The 22,555-nt window shown below is 42.7% G+C and overlaps 1 protein-coding gene across 2 annotated transcripts in view; it reads left to right on the forward strand.

Moving 5' to 3' along the window:
- The window catches only part of VPS26A (VPS26, retromer complex component A), a 123,637-nt gene that overhangs the window by 13,584 nt on the left and 87,498 nt on the right, over nt 1-22,555 (forward strand). For both annotated transcript variants that reach the window (XM_029609658.1, XM_029609657.1), the window contains exons 2-4: nt 12,152-12,301; nt 20,638-20,713; nt 21,685-21,841. In XM_029609658.1, coding sequence (XP_029465518.1) covers nt 12,152-12,301; nt 20,638-20,713; nt 21,685-21,841 — 383 coding nt within the window. The remainder of the gene's footprint in view (nt 1-12,151; nt 12,302-20,637; nt 20,714-21,684; nt 21,842-22,555) is intronic.

Consider the following 22,555-nt stretch of genomic DNA (forward strand, 5'->3'; position numbering starts at 1 on the left):
ATTAATATTAAAAAGCAACAAAAACGTGTTTAATGTATCCAAAAGAAAATATCAAGAGCCCCTACAAGTGGCTCTTATTTCAATGGCTTCTTCAGGGGGAATATTGTGTCTTGGAAATCTGATCTTTGTATATCACTGTTCTGTGTATATCACTAGGCTATAAGCTGTTGCATGGCATCCTAGTGAGATTCCTCCCGAAGAAGCCGACTGGCGAAACATGGCCCTGTCAGGGGACTTTAATGCTTAAAAATTCAGTAACTTATACAGTGATAATATCAGCACAAAACTAATGAAGATGTTATTTTGAACTTGACATTTGGATCTCTCATGATTGCAATGTATCATCAGAACGACTGCATTGAGATCTAAATTATTTCCTCACATTTCTTTGTGTACATTTGAACTTTGGTATATGAGGTTCTCTACTCTTACTATTACTAGGCTTAGAAAGTATAACACAATTCTGTTAACTTATCTGAAAGAATGAATATGAGATGAACTGTGGCTCCTTTGAAGTGCAGATTCCTGTTCTCAATAAAATCATAATTTGGGAGAAATAGCATTCTTTTATGTAAAACAAGGTTCAACATGCCTTAAGTGAATTGCACAAAGGATTCAATACAGCATTTTTACGTAATTGCTACCTGAAAAAGACAAAAGCTGGACAAACCAAAAGGTCCTCTAGCATAATAGTATGAGTTTGCTATTAGCATGAGTGTTAAACTGCCTATGAATTGTGCTGACTGTACTGCTTAAGAAAGGCATCTCTGAAAACTGCTTTTCTCTAATATTAACAATGTTTAATTTGTACATGGTTTGGTCCTTTCGGTCTGAACCAGGAAGTTGAATGGCTAGCATTCTTGTAATTACATTCTTTTTGCCACCCATTTTTGATTGGCTAGAAGCAAGTCGTGATTGGTGTTAGGCACCATTCAAGTTGATTACTTTTTGAAATATGGAGGTAATATAGTCCCCAGCAGCCAGTTCACATGAATTAGAAGCTAGTGCCCTGGTTGGCCCCCTGTTTCTGGACTGCAGTAATGAGGAGCCAGATTTCAAGGTAGCCACCTGCCACCAGCCCTCATATAGAATTTGCTGTTACAAGGGAACAGGCACTTGGGGGGAAAAAGAGAATATATGAGGTACAAGGAGATTGGGGAAGGATAATGAAAAAAGCATAAGTAGATAAATAACACTACCCCACTACCCCCATAATAAAAAAAAAAAAAAAGCTAAGAAAAAAATTATTTAAAAAAGTTACATATAAGAGAAAAACATTTTGTTTATGCCTAAAAATTTGGGCATACAGTCACAAGAACCTGATTTCGATGTGGCAATAACTATTATCAAAAAAACATAAATTTCAGAACTCACAAACATACCGTCATTTCTGAGACCTTCATAGCAAGTGAATGGGTTTTTGAAGTAGATTACTTATGTATGGTTAGAGGACTACAAATTTCTTCTCGTAACCACTAGGGTGATAAATGCCTGACTTTTATAATCATTTATCTGGGCTCATTATCTGGCACAACAAAAGTTTTCATTTGTCTGGTGATTTATATCTTAAACAGGCCAGTGCAATACTGTGTGCTCAGCCGAGCACACAGGTTAACCCGTGGTTTGACTCGCATTTTGGGGAAACTTCCACAGCCTTATGCTGTAAGGGGATTAATGCGTCCAAAACATGTGTCCAAACCAAACACCCCCCCCCCCGAAGGTGATAGCGCTCATCACATGTAAGTTCACGAGGCTATTGGCTATTTCATCCCGTTCCAAAAAAATATGTGCGCCCAACGTGGCACATTTTTACCCTCAAAAGTTAACGCCTGCGCCGAGTTTTAAGGAGCCTAAAAAGTTGACAGTAAAGCAGAAAATACTGCTTTTCTCTACTTCCTTGGACTTTATATCATGGCAATATTAAGTTGGAAGAACAAAAGGGGGAAGGTTTAAAAAATTTTTTAAAGTGTGCTGGCGGTCAGGTAAGGAAAAGGGATGCTCAATTAATGAGCATCCATTTTCCTAACCCGTGGCTGTACATAGGTTAGGAAAACAGATGCTTATAAAATTGTGTCCATTTTTCTTACCCTCTGACAGCCACCTCTCCTGGGCGTCTCCTTTTTAGCTTGACCCCTCATTTTAATATTTGATTATGTGCCCATGGTGTGCATTAGGAAAGTGGGCGTTCAACATTTATTGGATCAGCCATTGTATTTTAACTATCTGGCACTCCAATCCATGAACATATTACTCCAGTCCTCAAAAGATTACACTGGCTTCCAATCTCATACCTTAATTTAATTTAATTTAATTTTAATTTATTTAATTTAACAACTTTTAATATACCGACGTTCGTATGGCACATCACGCCGGTTTACAAGTAACTCAATTAAAGGAGGAAATTACAATGAACAGGGGGCAGGGGATGGGAGCAGGCCAGAAAAAAAGGAGGGGGGTAAAGGGAGACAGGAGAAGAGAGAGAAAAATAGGTAGCGTGAAAGAGAGTAAGGAACAACCGTCAAAATTAAGAAATAGGAGGAACTTATTTACAGAGGGGACTATTTACAGCAGTTACAACTAGCAATAGATTAATTACATCGGATACAATACAATATAAGCTTGCTATGATCATACATTCATGTATTTACAATATACATTATCCCTGGACAAGCAGGATGATAGTCCTCACATATGGGTGACATCACTGGACGGAGCCCTATCACGGAAAACTTTGTCAAAGTTTCTAGAAACTTTTGACTGGCCCACTGAGCATGCCATGATCCCTGGAGCCATAGGGGTCTCCCTTCAGACTTTCTTTTTTCCGCACTGCAGTTAGCATCGCGGTGAAGGAGCCATGTGTGATAGTTTTCACACAGTTTTTCCTCAGAGAAAAGTTAAAATATTTCTCAAATTCATCCCCTTCATAGGGGTCTCCCTTTCACCACTGATCGGTGAGTACTCCTTCTTTCCCCCCCCCCCCCCCCCAGTCGATACTGTTTAACAAAATTTTCCTGTCAGAAGGTCGTCGACAGTTGTCCGGCCTTCAAAATGGCAACTGGTTTTAAAAAATGCCCGAATTGCCCTCGCACCATGTCCATCACCGACCCGCATGTCGAGTGTGTTTTGTGCTTGGGCGAGGCTCATAATGTATCCACCTGTCCACAATGTGCCGAAATGACAGCTAAAGGTAGACAGGCCCGTCAAGAGAAGATGGAACATCTCTTCAACATTCAATTAATGCCATCGACATTGAATCAGTCGTCTCCAGCTGGAGCGGCAAAAAAGTTAGTTATTCGAAAACGTTGTCCGGACGGAACCGTTGACCGATTATCACAGACGCCATCCCGATCATCCATAAAATCTACATCTGTGTTTGAGAAAAAGAGCACCGAGCATCGCCAGAAACATCGTCATCGGCGGGACCCCCAATGTCGGATTGATTCCCAGAACGCCCTCTATGCCCGTTGAGCCATCACCGAAGAGGTCTCGAGTGGAAGAGCCATCGATAACCCTCAATGCCTCTCACTCCAAGGCGATCCCCACCGGTAACGATGCTGGGTACCATGCCACCACAGGGATCTGTGGAAGAGCCGGTTCCGCCTTCTCTGCCACCCCATATAGCTGCTCTGACCTCACCAACTATAAGGGAGGAACTGGACGGTTTTATCCACCAGGCAGTAAAAGACGCTCTGTGAGACCTTCAGCCATCGATGCCGATGCCTGCACAGACACAGATACCATCACAGGCACCGATGCCTGCACGATGCCTCTACTGATGTCGACACCGGACCTTTCACTCTTTGCACCGATACTTGCTAAACTGGATGCCCTCATTGGTGTTGTCCTGATGCAACCATTGCCACTGGGAGCGAAGACTCCGATTCTTAATAGGGAGGACGATGCCTGACCCTATACCAGGACCGTCGGGTATTTTCTATCCAAGAACTCCAGTTTCTCCATCGGTTCCATTTCTTCCACCATCGATGCTGCTGCTGAAACCATCAGTGTCGTTGATGCCACTGTTCATTCCTCACTCCACTCCTCCACGGCATCCTTCCTCAGATATCTGGGATGAGGGAGACACAGATACTTCATCGGAGGATATATTTTATTTAACCCATCCCCGCCGGAAGAACAGAGGAAGTCACCACTGGAGTACCTCTCCTTTTCAGATTTTGTAAAGGAGATGGCAGATACAGTTCTCTTCCAGCTGGTGGCAGAAGAGGACATCAGACAAAAAACCCTGGAGGTTTTACAATTTGTTGATCCTCCTAAGGAAGTTCTGGCAATACCTGTCCATGACGTCCTTGTTGATCTTCAACATACTGTTGGTGCACCCTTGTTCAATTCCAGCAGTGAACAAGTGAATGGATGCCACATACCTGGTTCAACATATACCAGGTTATCAAAAGCCTCAGCTCCCACACCATCTCTAGTGGTGGAATCTGCCCAAAAGAAGTAGAAAAGAATCTGTCCACACTTGTCTATGCCTCCTGGTAAGGAACAAAAATTCCTGGATACTCTTGGCAGGAAAATGTTCCAAGGTTACATGCTTGTCTCCAGAATTGCGTCATAACAGCTTTATATGACTCAATATCAACGCAGTTTATGGAAGCAAATATAGGAATTGGCTGAGTCACTACCTCGATAACACCAAGATTCCTTCAATAACATTATCTACAAGGGTCTAGAAGCAGGCAAAACGAAGTCCGTGCAGCCTATGACAGCTTTGAAACATCTTCCAGGATGGCTGCAACGGAGATTAGTGCCCGTAGATGGGCCTGGCTAAAGGCTTCTGACCTCGGGCCCGAGATTCAAGAAAAGCTGGCAGATCTGCCTTGTACTGGTGAAAACCTTTTTGGGTAAAAAGTACAAGATGCTGTGGCGCAGCTAAAAGAGCATTCTGAAACTCTGCGCCAGCTATCCGCTGATCCAGCAGAGATGCCCTCTTCTGCACATTGAACAGCCAGGAAAGACACCAGGAAACCTTATTACAGACCACGGAGATATCCTCCAGCGCCCCGTGGTAGGGGAATCAAGACCGTCCCAGAGAGGTCAACCCAGACAGCCAAGGGCACCTAGGCCCCAGCCTCCTCCTCAGACAGGCCCAGCATCAAGATTTTGGAAACCTGCCAGAGGATAGCAGCCACTCTACCAACCCGATCCCGAATCTACCAGTGGGAGGTCGGATCTCTTTCTTTCTACCCAATTGGTCAAACATCACATCAGATCAATGGGTACTATCCATAATAACACAAGGTTACCATCTGAATTTTCTCACAGTGCCCAAGGACTCCCCACCAAAGTCTCTTTTACTTCACAAAGATCATACCACTCTTCTGCAAACAGAATTATCCACCCTCCTGGGAGCCAGGGCCGTGGAACCAGTTCCCCCCCGACCTCAGCAGGGCAGAGGATTCTAATCCCGCTATTTTCTCATTCCAAAAAAAACGGGAGGGCTACGTCCCATCTTAGACCTCCGAAATCTCATCAAATTTCTGAGAGAAGAAAAATTCAGGATGGTTTCCTTAGGCACCATGCTTCCACTTTTTCAAGCAGGAGATTGGCTCTGTTCTCTGGATCTTCAAGACGCTTACGCTCACGTTCCAATATTTCCTCCTCATCACAAGTTTCTGCGCTTCCTGGTGGGTCATCAACACTTTCAATACCGGGTTTTGCCATACGGACTTGCCTAGGCACCCCGAGTATTCACAAAGTGCCTAGCGGTGGCAGCGGCCCATTTACGCAAGGAAAGCATACATGTTTTTCCTTATCTGGATGACTGGCTCATCAAAAGCCAATCAAGACAAGGAGCTCTCAACTCTCTCAAGCTCACAATCAATCTGCTTCACTTGTTGGGATTTCTGATCAACTACCAAAAATCCCAACTGACTCCATCTCGCCTCCTACAGTTCATCGGAGCAGAATTGAACACCACGTTCCTCCCAAAAGACCGCGTAGACACGCTCTCCAGATTGGCGGAATCTCTGCGCACAAAAGAAACGACTATAGCCCATCAGTTCCTAATTCTACTAGGCCACATGGCTTCCACAGTCCATGTCACTCCTATGGCCAGATTAGCTATGAGAATAACACAATAGACATTGAAATCACAGTGGCTCCAAGCCATTCAACCACTGTCGTCTCCAATTAAAATAACCCACCAGTTACGTTTCTCTCTCCTCTGGTGGATGAACATAAACAATTGCTCGTAGGCCAACCTTTCCAGCAACCAGTTCCACAAGTGACCTTAACTACAGATGCATCCACCTTAGGTTGGGCAGCACATGTAGACAATCTTCAAACTCAAGGTATTTGGACAAAACTTCGAGCTATATGTTATGCTCTCTTATGAGTTCAAGGGACTGCCTTTCACACAAGACTGTTCTAATACAAACCAACAACACAGTTGCCATGTGGTATCTGAACAAATAAGGAGGTACGGACTCTTATCTCCTTTGCCAAGAAGCCGTACAAAGTTGGGACTGGGCCCGACACATTCCATGTTTCTCCGGGCCACTTATCTAGCAGGCATACACAACATGGTTGCAGATCGCCTCAGTCACCAGTTCCAACCCCACGAGTGGTCCCTGGATCCTTTAGTAGTGACCAAGATATTTCAACGTTGGGATCCGCCAACAATGGACCTCTTTGCATCCGAGCTGAATTCCAAAGTGGACAGATTCTGCTCCCTGCTCAAACAGAGAAACCAGTTAGCCAAGGACGTCTTTGCTCGCCCCTGGAACTCAGGCCTTCTATACGCGTATCCCCTGATACCGCTAATAACCAAAACTGTAGTGAAGCTACAAGAAGACAAAGGGTCAATGATACTCATAGTCCCCTATTGGCCTCAGCAAGTATGGTTTCCAATACTCCTCGACCTCTCGATCAGGGAACCAATTCGCCTGGGCACAGCACCCACTCATAACTCAGGACCAGGGCACGTTGCGCCATCCCAACCTTCAGACCCTATCCCTCACAGCCTGGATGTTGAAAGCTTGATCCTGCAACCACTCAATCTTTCAACTAATGTCTCTCAAGTGCTTGTAGCTTCACGAAAACCTTCCACACGAAAATCCTATTGTTGTAAGTGGAAACATTTCACCACATGGTGCACACAGAAAGGTATTGATCCATTTTCCTGCCCCACATCATCTTTATTAGACTATCTCTGGCAACTTTCAGACTCTGGTCTCCAGACTTCATCTGTAAGGGTGCACTTGAGTGCTATCTTAGCTTACCATAAAGGAGTAGGGGATGCACCGATATCAGCACAACCCCTTGTCAGTAGATTTATGAAAGGTTTAATTCAGCTTAAACCCCCGTTATGGCCACCAATCACAGAATGGGACCTTAGTGTAGTCCTAACAAGGCTCATGTGTTCTCCCTTTGAGCCCATGAATTCCTGCGATGTTAAGAACATAAGAAAATGCCATACTGGGTCAGACCAAGGGTCCATCAAGCCCAGCATCCTGTTTCCAACAGTGGCCAATCCAGGCCATAAGAACCTGGCAAGTACCCAAAAACTAAGTCAACTCCATGTTACCATTGCTAATGGCAGTGGCTATTCTCACACAGGCCAATACAGTACAGTGCGCTCCGTTGGAGCGCACTGTTAGCCTGCTATTGGACACGTGTTTTCCCTTACCCCTTATTCAGTAAGGGGAGGAAGACGCGCGTCCAACCTGCGGCACCTAATAGGGCCCTCAACATGCAAATGCATGTTGATGGCCCTATTAGGTATGCGCGCGGGATACAGAAAGTAAAATGTGCAGCCAAGCCGCACATTTTACTTTCAGAAATTAGCGCCGACCCAAAGGTTGGTGCTAATTTCTTCCGGCACCGGGAAAGTGCACAGAAAAGCACGCTCAATTTTGCCGGCGTCCAATTTCCAAGCCCATAGCTGTCAGCGGGCTCGAGAACCGATGCCGGCAAAATTGAGCGTCGGCTGTCAAACCCACTGACAGCCGCCGCTCCTGTCAAAAAGGAGGCGCTAGGGACGTGATAGTGTCCCTAGCGCCTCCTTTTCCCCGTTTCTACCGCGTCGCCTAATTTGCATACTGCATCGCGCGCACCGGCCCGTAGTGAACTTAATATACGCGTATATTATGTTAAATTTCTTACATGGAAAGTTCTCTTCCTAGTAGCTATTACATCTGCTAGAAGAGTTAGTGAGTTACAAGTACTTGTAACATATTCACCTTATACCAGGTTCTTCCATGACAGAGTGAACATAAGAACATAAGAAATTGCCATGCTGGGTCAGACCAAGGGTCCATCAAGCTCAGCATCCTGTTTCCAACAGAGGCCAAAACCAGGCCACAAGAACCTGGCAATTACCCAAACACTAAGAAGATCCCATGCTACTGATGCAATTAATAGCAGTGGCTATTCCCTAAGTAAAATTGATTAATAGCTATTAATGGACTTCTCCTCCAAGAACTTATCCAAACCTTTTTTGAACCCAGCTACACTAACTGCACTAACCACATCCTCTGGCAACAAATTCCAGAGCTTTATTGTGCGTCGAGTGAAAAAGAATTTTCTCCGATTAGTCTTAAATGTGCTACTTGCTAACTTCATGGAATGCCCCCTAGTCCTTCTATTATTCGAAAGTGAAAATAACCGAGTTACATCTACTCGTTCAAGACCTCTCATGATCTTAAAGACCTCTTTCATATCCCCCCTCAGCTGTCTCTTCTCCAAGCTGAACAGCCCTAATCTCTTCAGCCTATCCTCATAGGGAAGCTGTTCCATCCCCTTTATCATTTTGGTTGCCCTTCTCTGTACCTTCTCCATCGCAACTATATCTTTTTTTAGATGCGGCAACCAGAATTGTACACAGTATTCAAGGTGTGGTCTCACCATGGAGCGATATAGAGGCATTATGACATTTTCCGTTCTATTAACCATTCCCTTCCTAATAATTCCTAACATTCTATTTGCTTTTTTGACTGCTGCAGCACACTGAGCTGACTATTTTAAAGTATTATCCACTATGATGCCTAGATCTTTTTCCTGGGTGGTAGCTCCTAATATGGAACCTAACATTGTGTAACTACAGCAAGGGTTATTTTTCCCTATATGCAACACCTTGCACTTGTCCACATTAAATTTCATCTGCCATTTGGATGCCCAATCTTCAAGTCTTGCAAGGTCCTCCTGCAATGTATCACAGTCTGCTTGTGATTTAACTACTCTAAATAATTTTGTATCATCTGCAAATTTGATAACCTCACTCGTCGTATTCCTTTCCAGATCAGTTATATATATATATTGAAAAGCACCGGTCCAAGTACAGATCCCTGAGGCACTCCACTGTTTACCCTTTTCCACTGAGAAAATTGACCATTTAATCCTACTCTCTGTTTCCTGTCTTTTAACCAGCTTGTAATCCACGAAAGGACATCGCCTCCTATCCCATGACTTTTTAGTTTACGTAGAAGCCTCTCATGAGGGACTTTGTCAAACGCCTTCTGAAAATCCAAATACACTACATCTACCGGTTCACCTTTATCCACATGTTTATTAACCCCTTCAAAAAAAATGAAGCAGATTTGTTAGACAAGACTTCCCTTGGGTAAATCCATGTTGACTATGTTCCATTAAATCATGTCTTTCTATATGCTTTACAATTTTGTTCTTGAGAATAGTTTCCACTATTTTTCCCGGCACTGAAGTCAGGCTCACTGGTCTATAGTTACCTGGATCGCCCCTGGAGCCTTTTTTAAATATTGGAAGTGGTACTCCATATGCACCCTAAATTCCTTCCCAAGGTGGTTACTGACTTCCACTTGAATCAGTCTATAAATTTGCCCACATTCTTTGCAAGACCTCACTCGCACCAAGGCGAAAGAGTTTTACACACCTTAGACTGTAAATGCGCGCTAGTGTATTATCTAGAACGCACTAAAGTGCATAGGGACTTCACCCAACTCTTTGTTTCTTTTGATAAAAACAAACCGGGTAAAGCAGTGGGCAAACACTCTCTAACTGGCTAGCAGATTGTATAGACTTCTGCTATGAAAAAACAGGCCTTTCTCTCCAGAGACCAGTAAAAGCGCACTCACTTAGAGCAATGGCAACCTCAGTAGCACACTATTGTTCCGTACTGATTACTGACATCTGCAAAGCTGCAACATGGAGCTCTCTTCACACATTTGCAGCCCATTACTGCTTGGACAAGGAAGGACGGCAAGATTCAGCCTTTGGACAATCTGTCTTAAAGAACTTATTTCTAGTATAGTCCCAACTTTTTCCACATCCAACCTGCTGTGATTTCAGGCTGCCTCATTTTTCCAACAGTACACCAGTTGTGCCCGTTGCACAAGTTGTACGCTGTTGGTCCAATACAAATATGACTCAGCCTGTAGCTTGCTAATCACCCATATGTGAAGACTATCATCCTGCTTGTCCTGGGATAAAGCAAAATTGCTTACCTGTAATAGGTGTTATCCCAGGACAGCAGGATGTAGTCCTCACGAAACCTACCTGCCACCCTGTGGAGTTGGGTCCGAAACGTTTTATTATTTGCTAACGCTTATTGCTACAAATGAGACTGAAGGGAGACCCCTGTGGCTCGAGGGATCATGGCATGCTGGGCATGCTCAGTGTGCCAGTCAAAAGTTTCTAGAAACTTTGACAGAAAGTTTTCCGTGATAGGGCTCCGTTCAGTGCGTCACCCATATGTGAGGACTCCATCCTGCTGTCCTGGGATAACACCTATTACAGGTAAGCAATTTTGCTTTCCCCCTGGATTTCTTTGGTACTAAAAATTCACACCCCTTCCCGGTCCCTCGGCACACTTAATATTTCTCGATGTCCCATCCCCAAATATGGCTTATCTTGAAGAAACCAGAGAGCGTGCCTTCTCTTCAGCAGGTCCCCTCTTGTGGAATAGTTTGCCAAATGAAGTGGGATGCCTCCTCGAAAGTGCTTTCTTTAAAAAAGCACTAAAGACCCACCTCTTTTTAAAAAGAAAAACAAAAAACTTTTCCAAAACTAAGCGATAATTTATAATCTCTGGCACTAATCCTTTTTGGAGTCCCTTCTAACCTCTTTTGGTTTGTAAGTCCTCTTTCTGATGAGGTTAATGCCTATGTTATGTTATGTTTGGTTTTCTTTCATTTTGTTAATTACTTATTATTTTTATCAGCTTATTATGTTTTTTAATTTGTGTGTTCTTAATGAACACTGCTCTGAACATAAGAGTGGGTAATACATGTTTTCAAGTAAATGCAAAAACAAGAAAATGTTAAAAAAAAAAAAAAAAATTAAAAAAAAAAATCGAGACCACTGATTTTAAAAGTTGGGTATTTATCACCTTAGTGGTTACGAGAAGAAATTTGTATTCCTCTAACCATACATATGTGATCTATTTCAAATCCTGTTCACTTGTTATGAAGGTCTCAGAAATGAGTTGGGTTTTTTTCTGTTTTGTTTTGTTTTTTTTAAAACTTGGGCTGGCATCTAAATTCTTGAAATAGTTTTCCAACCCTACTTAAAGGTATAGATAATGCACAAGAGGCAACATTTTTCGGTGGAAAAGAAGCTCTAGAGCAAGAGGATCAAAGGAGGTAGAATTCGGATTAAGATTAACATTTTTTCATGAAAAATAAAATAATTTATGAAGAACATTTAAATTAGAAAATATAATTCTGTAGGTATATGCCATTTTGCAATATTGTCATTCAGATGAATAGTTATAAGCACTTCTTGGTAGATTTAATTCCTCATAACAACACTTATGACCTGGCTAATGTCACAAATTTAAAATCTACAGCATGCTGTTTGTGAAAAAGTCTTTTTACCTGAACTATAGCAGAATTTAGAATGAGAACAAATCTTGGTTGAATCCTCTCTAGATGAAAAATGCAGTTTGAGTACTGAGTAAAATATTTTTAGTAAAAGGAAATATAGAAAATTTGGTAAATAGGTAAAATTTGTATAGGTGTTCTCCTAAAAACAAACTATTCCTTATTATGAACTAATTGGAATAACTGTAGAGCTGATGTGCAGATATAGGTTCTGATAGAAGTGAAAATGGTGCTTTGCACTTTGTAATATTAAAACTGTAGTATTAAGATTGTTATGCTGACGTTTCTGTGTGATCTGTGAATAATTTGATGGTGTCTTGTAACTTCTTTTCTAGAGTTTTCTTGGGGGTTTATTTGGTCCCATTTGTGAGATTGATGTTGTTCTGAATGATGCAGAAACGAGGAAAACGGCAGAAATCAAAACTGAAGATGGGAAAGTAGAAAAACACTTTTTATTTTATGATGGAGAATCGGTTGCAGGAAAGGTAAAAAGCTTAATATTTTTGTTGGGTGACTTTCATTTAAGTATATTTTTAAAACTAGATTGCTGTCGTACTTAACAAGTAATACTGAAATGAATATCTAGTTCCTTAAGTATGTGGTGTTCTCTTGAAATGAACCTTAAATTTGTTTTATGGTGGTAAAGTCCATTATTTAAAGCGAGTTTTTAATGCAGAAATGCATTTCTTTTATCTTCTATCTTTTAGCATTTTTCACTTTTTCAGTTCATAGCTGCTGTTGGTATCCATCCATGTGCACTGATGATACAAACTTTGGGGGATTAGTCTAACTCACAAACCTAATAAATTGAGAATGGCAGACAGCTACAGTGTCTGATTGGAAGATGACCAAAAATCCATACAGTACAGTCCTTTTTGTTTCCCTAACATCTGTGTCAGTGGTAGTCCAGAAAAGAATTATAAAAAAAAAAAAATAATACTGTGCATCTGTAGCCCATTCTGAAGATCTGTAAACAATTTCCCTTATTTCTAAATGCAGTGATCCTTGGATGTGTAACTGTCTCTGGCCTAAAATCTGTTAGTGAAACTTAACTACATCATATTTGCTATTTTTTTACCCCAAACCTTGCCCCCAGAGTTCGTGGATACATGGCTACAAAAGAACATCTCCTTTGGCAAACATGCCATAATTTCATGTTTTCAAGTGAAGAACCCCTTTCTGTGGATGGGATTGTCTACAGGTCAACAACATTTTTGTGTTGTTCCAAAGAAAGGCAACACTTTCTTCCAAGATGTTGGAGTACTAATCATGCAGGAGAGGGATGAGAAGAGAGATTTGGTTGGCAAGTGGAGTGGGGGACCACTTGACTGACAAAGCAGGAGAGAAGGGGGCTATTACGATGATGGCAAAGTAACTACCCAGAAAGGCCTAGCTCTGTAGCCTATGAATGGGTCTCGGGAATAGAGGGGAAAAGCCAGTACTATTTTTTGCCTCCCAGTGAATGTGGTGAAGGCAAAAAGCAGTAACAGAATTCAAGAAGGCATGGGACATAAGCAAGAGGATCCTTGGTTTTGAAGACATGAAGGGAAGACAGTTTAACTGGGGTCTGTGGCAATGGAATAAAAATTAAATTAGGCTTTATGGCCCTTAATTGGCTTTCATATTCTGTTTCTTGTGAGTAGAAACAGAATTTGCTTCATTTCCTCCTGCACCGAGCCCCAGACACCTCGCTACATTTCCTTGTGCAGCTCCTTCAAGATCCCAGTACATACATCAAAGTTGACTGCTCTGGGTCCTTACAGGTCCTATCTTGTTCATGAGGGGGAAAGAAATCCAGTAGGGGAGATGAATGTCCTCTGGGGTTACAGTTTACCTGGTAGTTTCTGCCCTGTTCCCATGGCAGCCCAGCCATAAACCTCGCTATTCCCACCAATGGCCTGATCCCGCCCTGGCTTTTGCCGCTCTTAACAGCAGATCAACTCCCATGTACTGATCAAAATGATCTTGTGTGCTGCTCTTTGGCACATGCTGGGGCTGCCAATCCCTGTTTTGCTTTTGCTTATGGAATAAAATAATAGTCTGCAAGATCCTTGGAGGGTTCTTTGATATATTTGTGCAATGCAATTCAATTCTTCCATGATTTTTTTTTTTTTTTTAAGGAAAATAACTCCAGCCTGATTGGTTTTTCAGCATAATAATCCATTCTGCCTCTCTTGTTAGGTCAGTGTTCAGTATAGCTTTTATGTTTCTCTATGCCACTTTTAGAACAATCTCATATATTCTAAGGTGTGCATTTTGCACAAACTGTTGACTTGAATCAATAGCATTTTTAGGGGTAATTTTAAGTCAGGCCATATAAGTGCAAAGTCTGTGGGTTGTTTATACCCCCAAATTTTGCACTCAGTTTCAAAGTGAAAATATGTGCATGCATACTTTCACTTTGAAAATTATCCTAGGAAAAGTAACTGCACACATTTGCCCCTGTTAATGTGTGGTGCTAATTTTTGTAATAATAACTATGTGCATTCTTTTGAAAATCCAAAAGTCTGTACATTGTTGCAAATTCTGCCCCAACTCTGTCGCAGACAACCTCTCCCTACTGCCAGTAAAAGTTAGTTGTTTTCTCATTTCATTTGCTCTGCAAGTAGGTATAACTTTTGTTACACACATACTTTTCACACACAAGTACAATTTTATGATTTTACATGCATAAGTTTGATACGATATGCATAAAGCAGAAGTTATGCATGTAAAGTTATGAAATGAATGGAAAGGCGAAAAAAAGGAATAAATGAATGAAATGACCCGAATAAAATTTTGCATGTACACACCTCTAGTAAAAGTACACTCAGAGGCACTGTGCACATACTTTTAGCTGCATGTGAGGCAAGCCATTTTCTAAAAGCCTATTTCCTTAAATAAAGAACTGTTTTACCTGTGGAAATGGCTTTTAAAATTACCCAGTTTATGTTCAGCTTCACAGTCCCTTTTTCAAAGGTAGTTACAACAGTTGATGTTTATTAATCCATACTTACCTAGGCTAATGAAGGTACATGCCATTTTACAGTTAGCACATTTCTCATGTGGATGGGCATTACCAAGATGTGCAGACTTTGTCATTCAGTTCTTTGAAAATCTTTCTTCTTGGGAAGAAGTTACACTCGTTCTGAGCATTTGACTGGAGACTGGAAAACAGCAGTACTAACTAGCACTGAGAATATCAACTTGCATGTTTCTTGGCCCTCTTGCTTGCTTTTTTGGTCTTATCTCTAGGTTTCCTTTCTTGTGGTGCAATATTTTATTTTTCAGCATTTATTTATTTAATAAAAGTGTTTACCTTTTTTCTTATAAGCACGCCATCTGTTTTTTAAAATATTTCTTTGAGTGCCCTTTATTGATCTGTCTTCATGTTAGTGCAGCAACAAACTGAGGTGGAAAAATATTTCAGAAACTTTTTAGGAGCTGGGAGAAATTATTTATTTAATCCTTATAACTTTTTTGTTTTGTCCATTTTTTTTTTTTGTTTGATTTTGTTTTACTTATTTTTATACCTAGCTCTCCTGAAATTTCAGACTAGCCTCTCTTCCTCTGGCCTCTTTGCTTCTCCTTATGCTTCCTTCCTCTCTTGCCAGTCTTTTCTCCTCTGTGATACCAGGGGTTGCCCCAGGTTGCAGCAGAATGCCTAGAATTTTTCCGTCCCTGCTCGTATGTGAAACTGTGAAGGCCAGAACAGGTGCACCATCATTAATTTAGATTTGTAACAGAAGGAGTGACAGAGTAAAGCTTTTGAAAGTTGTTCTTAAACACTTATCTCTTCAGGGATGAAATATGAATCTGAAGATGAAAGGAGTATTTCAGCAGAGCCCATACATATTTGTATATTGTTTCTGATTTCAAGACTTCTGCATTGGCATAAAGTAAATGATGATTTTCACATCTGCACTAATGAAAGAAACAAAAGTAGAACTGCCATGTATTTTATAATTTCAAGGGCATGAAATTTCAGATCTGTTACCATTAACCCAAAAACATGTACAATTGCCAGACCTGCTCACCCTGAGATTAGCAATTTAGGGGGGAGGGGGCATGAGGGAGAAAATCAGTATTTTTCTGGCACATATGATAGTGCCATGTAGGGACTGAGGCGACTTTCTTACAGGTAAGTGCTGTCAGCAAGGTATGGTGAAGGAACCTGGCAGAGACTTACCTTATTGATGATGACTACCTGCAGCTAAGGTAATTTCTGGCAAGCTTTCATATTCTAGAAAATTCTATGAAATGCCTTACATTCTTTCTCTCCTAGTCTGTTCTTTCCCACCATAACTCCCTTTCCTTTCTTTTTCCATAGCTTATTTTGCATATCTCTGGTCTTTTTATACTCCTTCTCTGCACCAATCCCTGATTCCCTGTACGTACCTGGATCAGTCCAGACAGTGGGTTGAGCCTCCTGTCCAGCAGATTGAGACAGAGAAAAACTGAAAGGGTATCCTATATCAGGACAGAGCCCACCCTGTTTCCCTTCAGTATTTCTCTGTCTCCGGCAAATGCAGGCAGTTGAACCTGCGGTTCCCTTTCTTTCTCAATTTGTTTCTCTCTGTGAGGGCTATGGTTTCAGCAGTGTCAGCCAGACATCTTCTCTGGTTGCGAAATTGTTCGGCAGATTCCTCCTCTAAGTCGCAGTTCGGCACGCTTCCCTTCAAGGGTAAGTTGCTTTTTGGGGAGGACCTTGAACAGCTTATTAAATCCTTGGGAGAGAACAAGGTTCATGAGCTGCCGGAGGACCGTCCAAAACAGTCTAAGGCCTTTTTTCCTTCGCGTTCTTGTTTCCGAGGTCAGCGCTGGTATAACAGAACGTGAGGATCTTTCCAAAGAGGTATCTTCACCAGATCCCAGTCATGGTCCCATTCCTTTCGTGGTCAATGTCCCTTCCGGGATGGTAACCTGCAAAGCTCGGCCATAAAGTCCTCCTCCCAATGAAATACGGCTGGCCCATTCCTCTGTTCCCAACTTAGGTGGTCGTCTGTCCCTGCTTTTTGAGGAATGGGTCAAAATTATGTCAAATCAGTGGGTCCTCGATGTGATTGAAAAAGGCTACGCATTAGATTTTGCTCGGGACCTCCTGGATCACTACTTCATCTCTCCCTGTGGGAGTCGAAAGCATCCAGCGGAATGCCAGACTCTGGCCAGACTGCAAGCACTCGGAGCCATAGTCCCGTCCCATTGGAGGAGCAGGGATCCGGCCAGTATTCCATCTACTTCGTCGTTCCCAAAAAGGACGGATCCTTCCGTCCAATCCTGGACCTCAAGAGAGTCAACCGGGCCCTCAGGGTTCCCCATTTCTGTATGGAGACCCTGAGGGTGGTTATAGTGGCGGTGCGCTCAGGCGAATATCTGGCCTCTCTCGATTTAACGGAGGCTTACCTGCACATCCTGATACGCCGCGAACATCAGAAGTATCTCCATTTCAACATTCTGGGGCAACACTTCCAGTTCCAGGCGCTCCCATTCGGTCTCACCACCGCACCGCGCACTTTTACCAAGGTCATGGTGGTGGTGGTGGCCGCCCTCCACCGGGACGAAGTCCTAGTCCATTCTTACCTGGATGACTGGCTCATCCGGGCCAAGTCGGAGACTCTCTGCAAGGCAGCGGTCGACAGAGACTTGGCTTTCCTCTCCTCCCTCGGGTGGATAGTCAACTTCTCCAAGAGCAACCTTCAGCCCTCTCAGGACCTGGAATTCCTGGGAGCATGCTTCAACACCCGTGTCATCAAGATGTTGCTGCCCGAAGCTCGGGCGCTCTAACTCATGGATTAAGTGCACAATTTTCTCTCCCTCTCGGTACCCACGGCCTGGGACTACTTTCAGGTCCTGGGCTCTATGGCTTCCACTATCGATCTAGTTCCTTGGGCTTTTGCGCATATGCGTCCTTTACAGAAAGCCTTACTGTCCCGCTGGAAGCTGGTGTCGGAAAAGTTTCGGACACCTCTACCATTCTCTGACTCTACCATCGCCAGCATGCAGTGGTGGCTCTCGCTCACCTCCTGAAGGGGATGCCCCTGCAGACTCCCCAGTGGATTATTGTTATGACGGACGCCAGCCTCTCTGGCTGGGGAGCGGTGTGCCAGAATCAGTCTGCTCAGGGAATATGGTCCTCAGTTCAATCGCAGTGGCACAACAATCGTCCGGAGGCCCGAGTGGTTTGTCTGGCACTCAAGTTCTTCCTGCCCTTGATCCGTCACAAAGCGGTATGAATCTTCTCCGACAACGCCACTAAGAGTAGCACTAAGAGTAGTCTGGTGGCCTTGGAGGCCAGCAAGCTTCTCACCTGGGCGGAGTGCTATCTGGATCGGCTGGCGGCCTCCCACATTGTGGGGAAAGAGAATATTCAAGCCGATTTCCTCAGTCGGCAACATCTAGATCCCGGAGAGTGGGAGTTGTCCGAAGAAGTGATGAATCTGGTCGTGCGCAGGTGGGAAGTTCCCCACTTGGATCTGATGGTCACCTTGGGAAATGAAAAGGCTCCCAGATTATTCAGCCGCAGAAGGGAGCACTGTTTGGAAGGCGTAGGATGCTGGGCCAGGGTAGGACTAGGGCGACGTGTTCCTGTCATGGCCTTTGGTGGGGAAAGGTACTCAGAAGGATAGAACTTCACAAAGGTCTGGTCATTCTCATGGCGCCAGAGTGGCCCCGGAGCTGTGGTTCGCGGACTCTGTGAACCTCACGTCGGTCGGCCCTCTTCGTCTCGGTCACCTACCAAACCACCTGTGTCAAGGTCCCGTATTTTTCGATCGGGCGGATTGCTTTTGTCTAGCGGCCTGGCTTTTGAGCGGCAGCGACTGTGGAAGAAGGGTTATAAGGATGAAGTGATATCCACACTGTTACGAGCACGTAAAACTACTACTTCTCTCACTTATATCTGGGTATGGAGAGTATTCGAGTATATGTGTACCGAGTCTGGTGTCCCAGGTTCTCTCTTTTCTCCAGAATGGCCTCTCCAAGGGTTTGTCCTTCAATTCCTTACGGGTGCAGGTTTCGGCTCTCGGCTCCCTTCTAGGGCAGGTTGATGGTTACGCGGTGGCGGCCCATCAGTTCCTCAAAGGGACCAAGCATTTGAATCCGCCTGTCCGGGCTACTTGTCCATCTTGGAGCCTTAACTTGGTTCCTCTGCGAGACACCATTCAAACCTCTCTGGTGTGCCACTCTTAAGGACCTGACTCTTAAGACTGTATTTCTTGTCTCTATTTGCTCGGCCAGAAGAGTGTCCGAGCTCCAAGCCTTGTCTTGTTGGGAACCCTTTCTTCGCTTCTCTGATTCAGGGGTTTCACTTAAAACAGTCCCATCCTCCTTACCTAAGGTTGTGTCCTCGTTTTACATTAATCAGTCCGTGGAGCTTTCGGCTTTTCCTTCAGAGGACATTGCCAGCACGCTGGGCGGAGAGCTTCGGCGACTGGATGTAAAGAGAGTACTGTTGCAATATTTACAGGTCACAAACGAGTTCCTTGTCTCTGATCATCTCTTCGTCTTATTGAGTGGACCCAATAAGGGGAATAAGGTGTCTAAAACTACTATTGCTAGATGGCTAAAGGAGGCAATTACATCGGCGTATATCTGTCGGGGCTGGATGGTTCCAGAGGGCTTAAAGGCCCATTTTTTGCGATCACAGGCCACTCTTGGGCAGAGAGTCAGTTGGTCTCACCACAAGAAATATGCAGAGCAGCTACTTGGAAGTCTCTGCATACCTTTGCTAGACATCGTCTCGATGTCCAGGCGCCAGTATTTGGCTCCTTCGGCAGATAGGTGCTTCAAGCAGGACTATCTCGGTCCCACCCTACTTAGGGAAGCTTTGGTACATCCCACTGTCTGAACTGATCTGGGTACGTACAGGGAAAGGAAAATTGGTTCTTACCTGCTAATTTTCGTTCCTGTAGTACCACGAATCAGTCCAGACTCTTGCCCTGGCCTCGTTTACTTTTTCATTCGTCCGCTCAAATTTTTCCTTTTGTTCTTCACATCATTTTGGATGGATTGGTTTCTTATCACATTCCTAAGGCACTGGAAGTATCTGTCAGATTTATATATTTATTTTTTTTATTTAGCAGTTTTCTATACCGACCTTCATAGTAGATAACCATATCGGATCGGTTTAATATATATATATAAGAGCGGTTATTTACAGTGTTTTGAATTGTTCAAATTACCAGTTCATTGTTGCTTGCTTGATCTTAATATATTTCTCTGCTTTGATAGCATTTATACTGAAGGGACGCAGGGTGGACTCTGTCCTGATATAGGATACCCTTTCAGTTTTTCTCTGTCTCCATCTGCTAGACAGGAGGCTCAACCCACTGTCTGGACTGATCCGTGGTACTACAGGAATGAAAATTAGCAGGTAAGAACCAATTTTCCTATTTTCATCCTTATCCCCTTCTCCCTTTAGTGTCGTAGTATACTATGCCTCCAGTGCAAGCAACTAGTAGTGGGAGGCAGGAAGTGCTTTGCTAAAGTGCTACTGCTCCCACCTCCTCCAAAAGCCTTTTGGTGACAGGCACTTCTGCTGAAGACAGGCCGTGGGAGGAGCAGCTGCAGCAGCTGTGATGAGCACTTCCCATCTGCCCCCAAGACACTTCATGCTAGAGCAGGCTTGCAGTACTGGCACAAATTCTGAATATTCAGTTGCCATTGGTGACTGGTGTGTGGAAATTTCATGCCCAGACTTTATCCTTGGTTTCTAACTTTGTAACGATAAAGCTTCTGCTAGGATAGATAAGTTGTTTATGTAAATGAGGATTTATTATAAAGAAAATTGGGAGGTTTATAATTTCCAAAGACAATATTATCTATTTGTAAAACATTTTTACAGGTCAACATTGTCTTTAAAGTGCCTGGGAAGAGACTAGAGCACCAAGGAATTAGAATTGAATTTGTTGGACAGATTGGTGAGTGTAAACAAGGCAAAACGATAGGTTTGTGATACTGAGTGACTATGTATTTTTGATTTGCTAAATGAAGTTAGTAACTAAGGAAAGGCAAGAAGCAATAGTGGATCCCCTAATCATGCATAGTGAAAGTGAGCCCCCTCATCCAAAATCCTTCTGGCACATGGTCAAGCTTTTTCTTTTTATCTCATATGGTGCTCTCTTTATTGCAGAATCATGAAAGGAATTAAATTACTTGGAAACAACTACGGATTGTTTATGGGTCAACATCTGATTCCCCACCCCCCGAAGTTTATTTAAATTGCAACAAAAGCTTTCCCAATGATAGTGCATTCATTTAATTTGTAAGCATTCACATTCCAAAAAATGTACTTTAGATAGTAGTAGTAAAGATGCTGAGGAGATATGCATGTGACAAAATTGTATCTTCCAACCCTATGGCTATACAACACTGTATGAGGAATAGTACATAGTTTTTAGTGTTTAGTCTTTTCACACTTCTTCCTCACTGACTCAGCTGCTACTGTCTTTAGTACCAAATGTTGCTGAAAGCACGTTGCTCACCCAGAGTAATGTCACTCGCCTTTTGTCAATTTGCAAGTGGTATGGAAGGTTGGTAAAAATAAAAATAAATGTTTTTGATTTTTCACATTTTTAGTTCCTAATCTCTCTATAGCTGGAAAGTATAAAGATAATTAGAAGAAACAAGTGTTTGTTCAGGATTATTGGTATTTATGTTGCTGATCCAGTAAGCCATAAAAGAGGTACTTATTCATGTTAATCTTGGCCAACGTAAAAAAAAGAAACATTAGCATTTTTAATAGTTAATCAAATTATCCAGGTACTCATACCCTTCTCTTCAACTGATGATATTGTCTCTTTCTTGATTCAGCTATAGTTGTGACTTGCTCCTTCCTCTTTCTCCTTTAAAGATTAACCTTTGGCTGCTACTGTTTTTCTGTAATGTTTAGAACTATTCAATGACAAGAGCAATACTCATGAGTTTGTCAACCTTGTGAAAGAGCTGGCGTTACCTGGAGAGCTAACACAAAGCAGAAGTTATGATTTTGAATTCATGCAGGTTGAAAAGCCATATGAGTCGTACATTGGTGCGAATGTCAGATTAAGGTATGATTAACTTCTCTTTTATTTTTTTAATAGACAAGTCTGACATTAACCATTTGCTTTGTAAAGAGCAGGACATTCTCAGTAAGGCAAATTGCTATGTATGAGCTTTGCACAGCCAGTCTGTAGGTGCACATGGGAGACACTATACATTATCTGCAGATTTCCACAAGTCTCCAGTTGCTTAATACTGTATGCTGTAGCAATGCAGACTAAAGCATTTCATGTGAGTGAGTCTTGGGGAACATGCACTTGATCCCAAAAATAGAAAAATCTTTCTCTTGGGGGATTCCATTATTAAAAACAGTAACTTGGGGACAAACTTGGAAGGTAATAAAATTATCAAGTGCCTATGGGGATCCTCAGCTAACAGGAATAAAAACCGGAGTCTTTGTACTATCGCAGGAGAATGGAATTGTGACACTGATCTTATAATCCTTTTGGGAACCAATGACCTGGTAGTAAATGAAATCAGTAAAGTACAGGGAGATTCCCAGTCTTTAGGGAATGGGCTCAAGCATCGAGCAAGGACAATAGCATTTTTAGAGGTATTGCCTGCTTATGGAAAAAGGTAGATGAAAGGCTTAGCTGAATTGCCAACTTTAAGTGGCTCAAAATGTAGAGCAGAAAGAAAGTTTTATATATATTAAGGGCTGGGGCCATATGTTGAACAATAGGCTTTACTGTAAAGATAACCTATATCTTTGGTAGAGGAAA

The sequence above is a fragment of the Rhinatrema bivittatum genome, chromosome 7 (assembly GCF_901001135.1).
Source record: "Rhinatrema bivittatum chromosome 7, aRhiBiv1.1, whole genome shotgun sequence".
NCBI lineage: Eukaryota > Metazoa > Chordata > Amphibia > Gymnophiona > Rhinatrematidae > Rhinatrema > Rhinatrema bivittatum.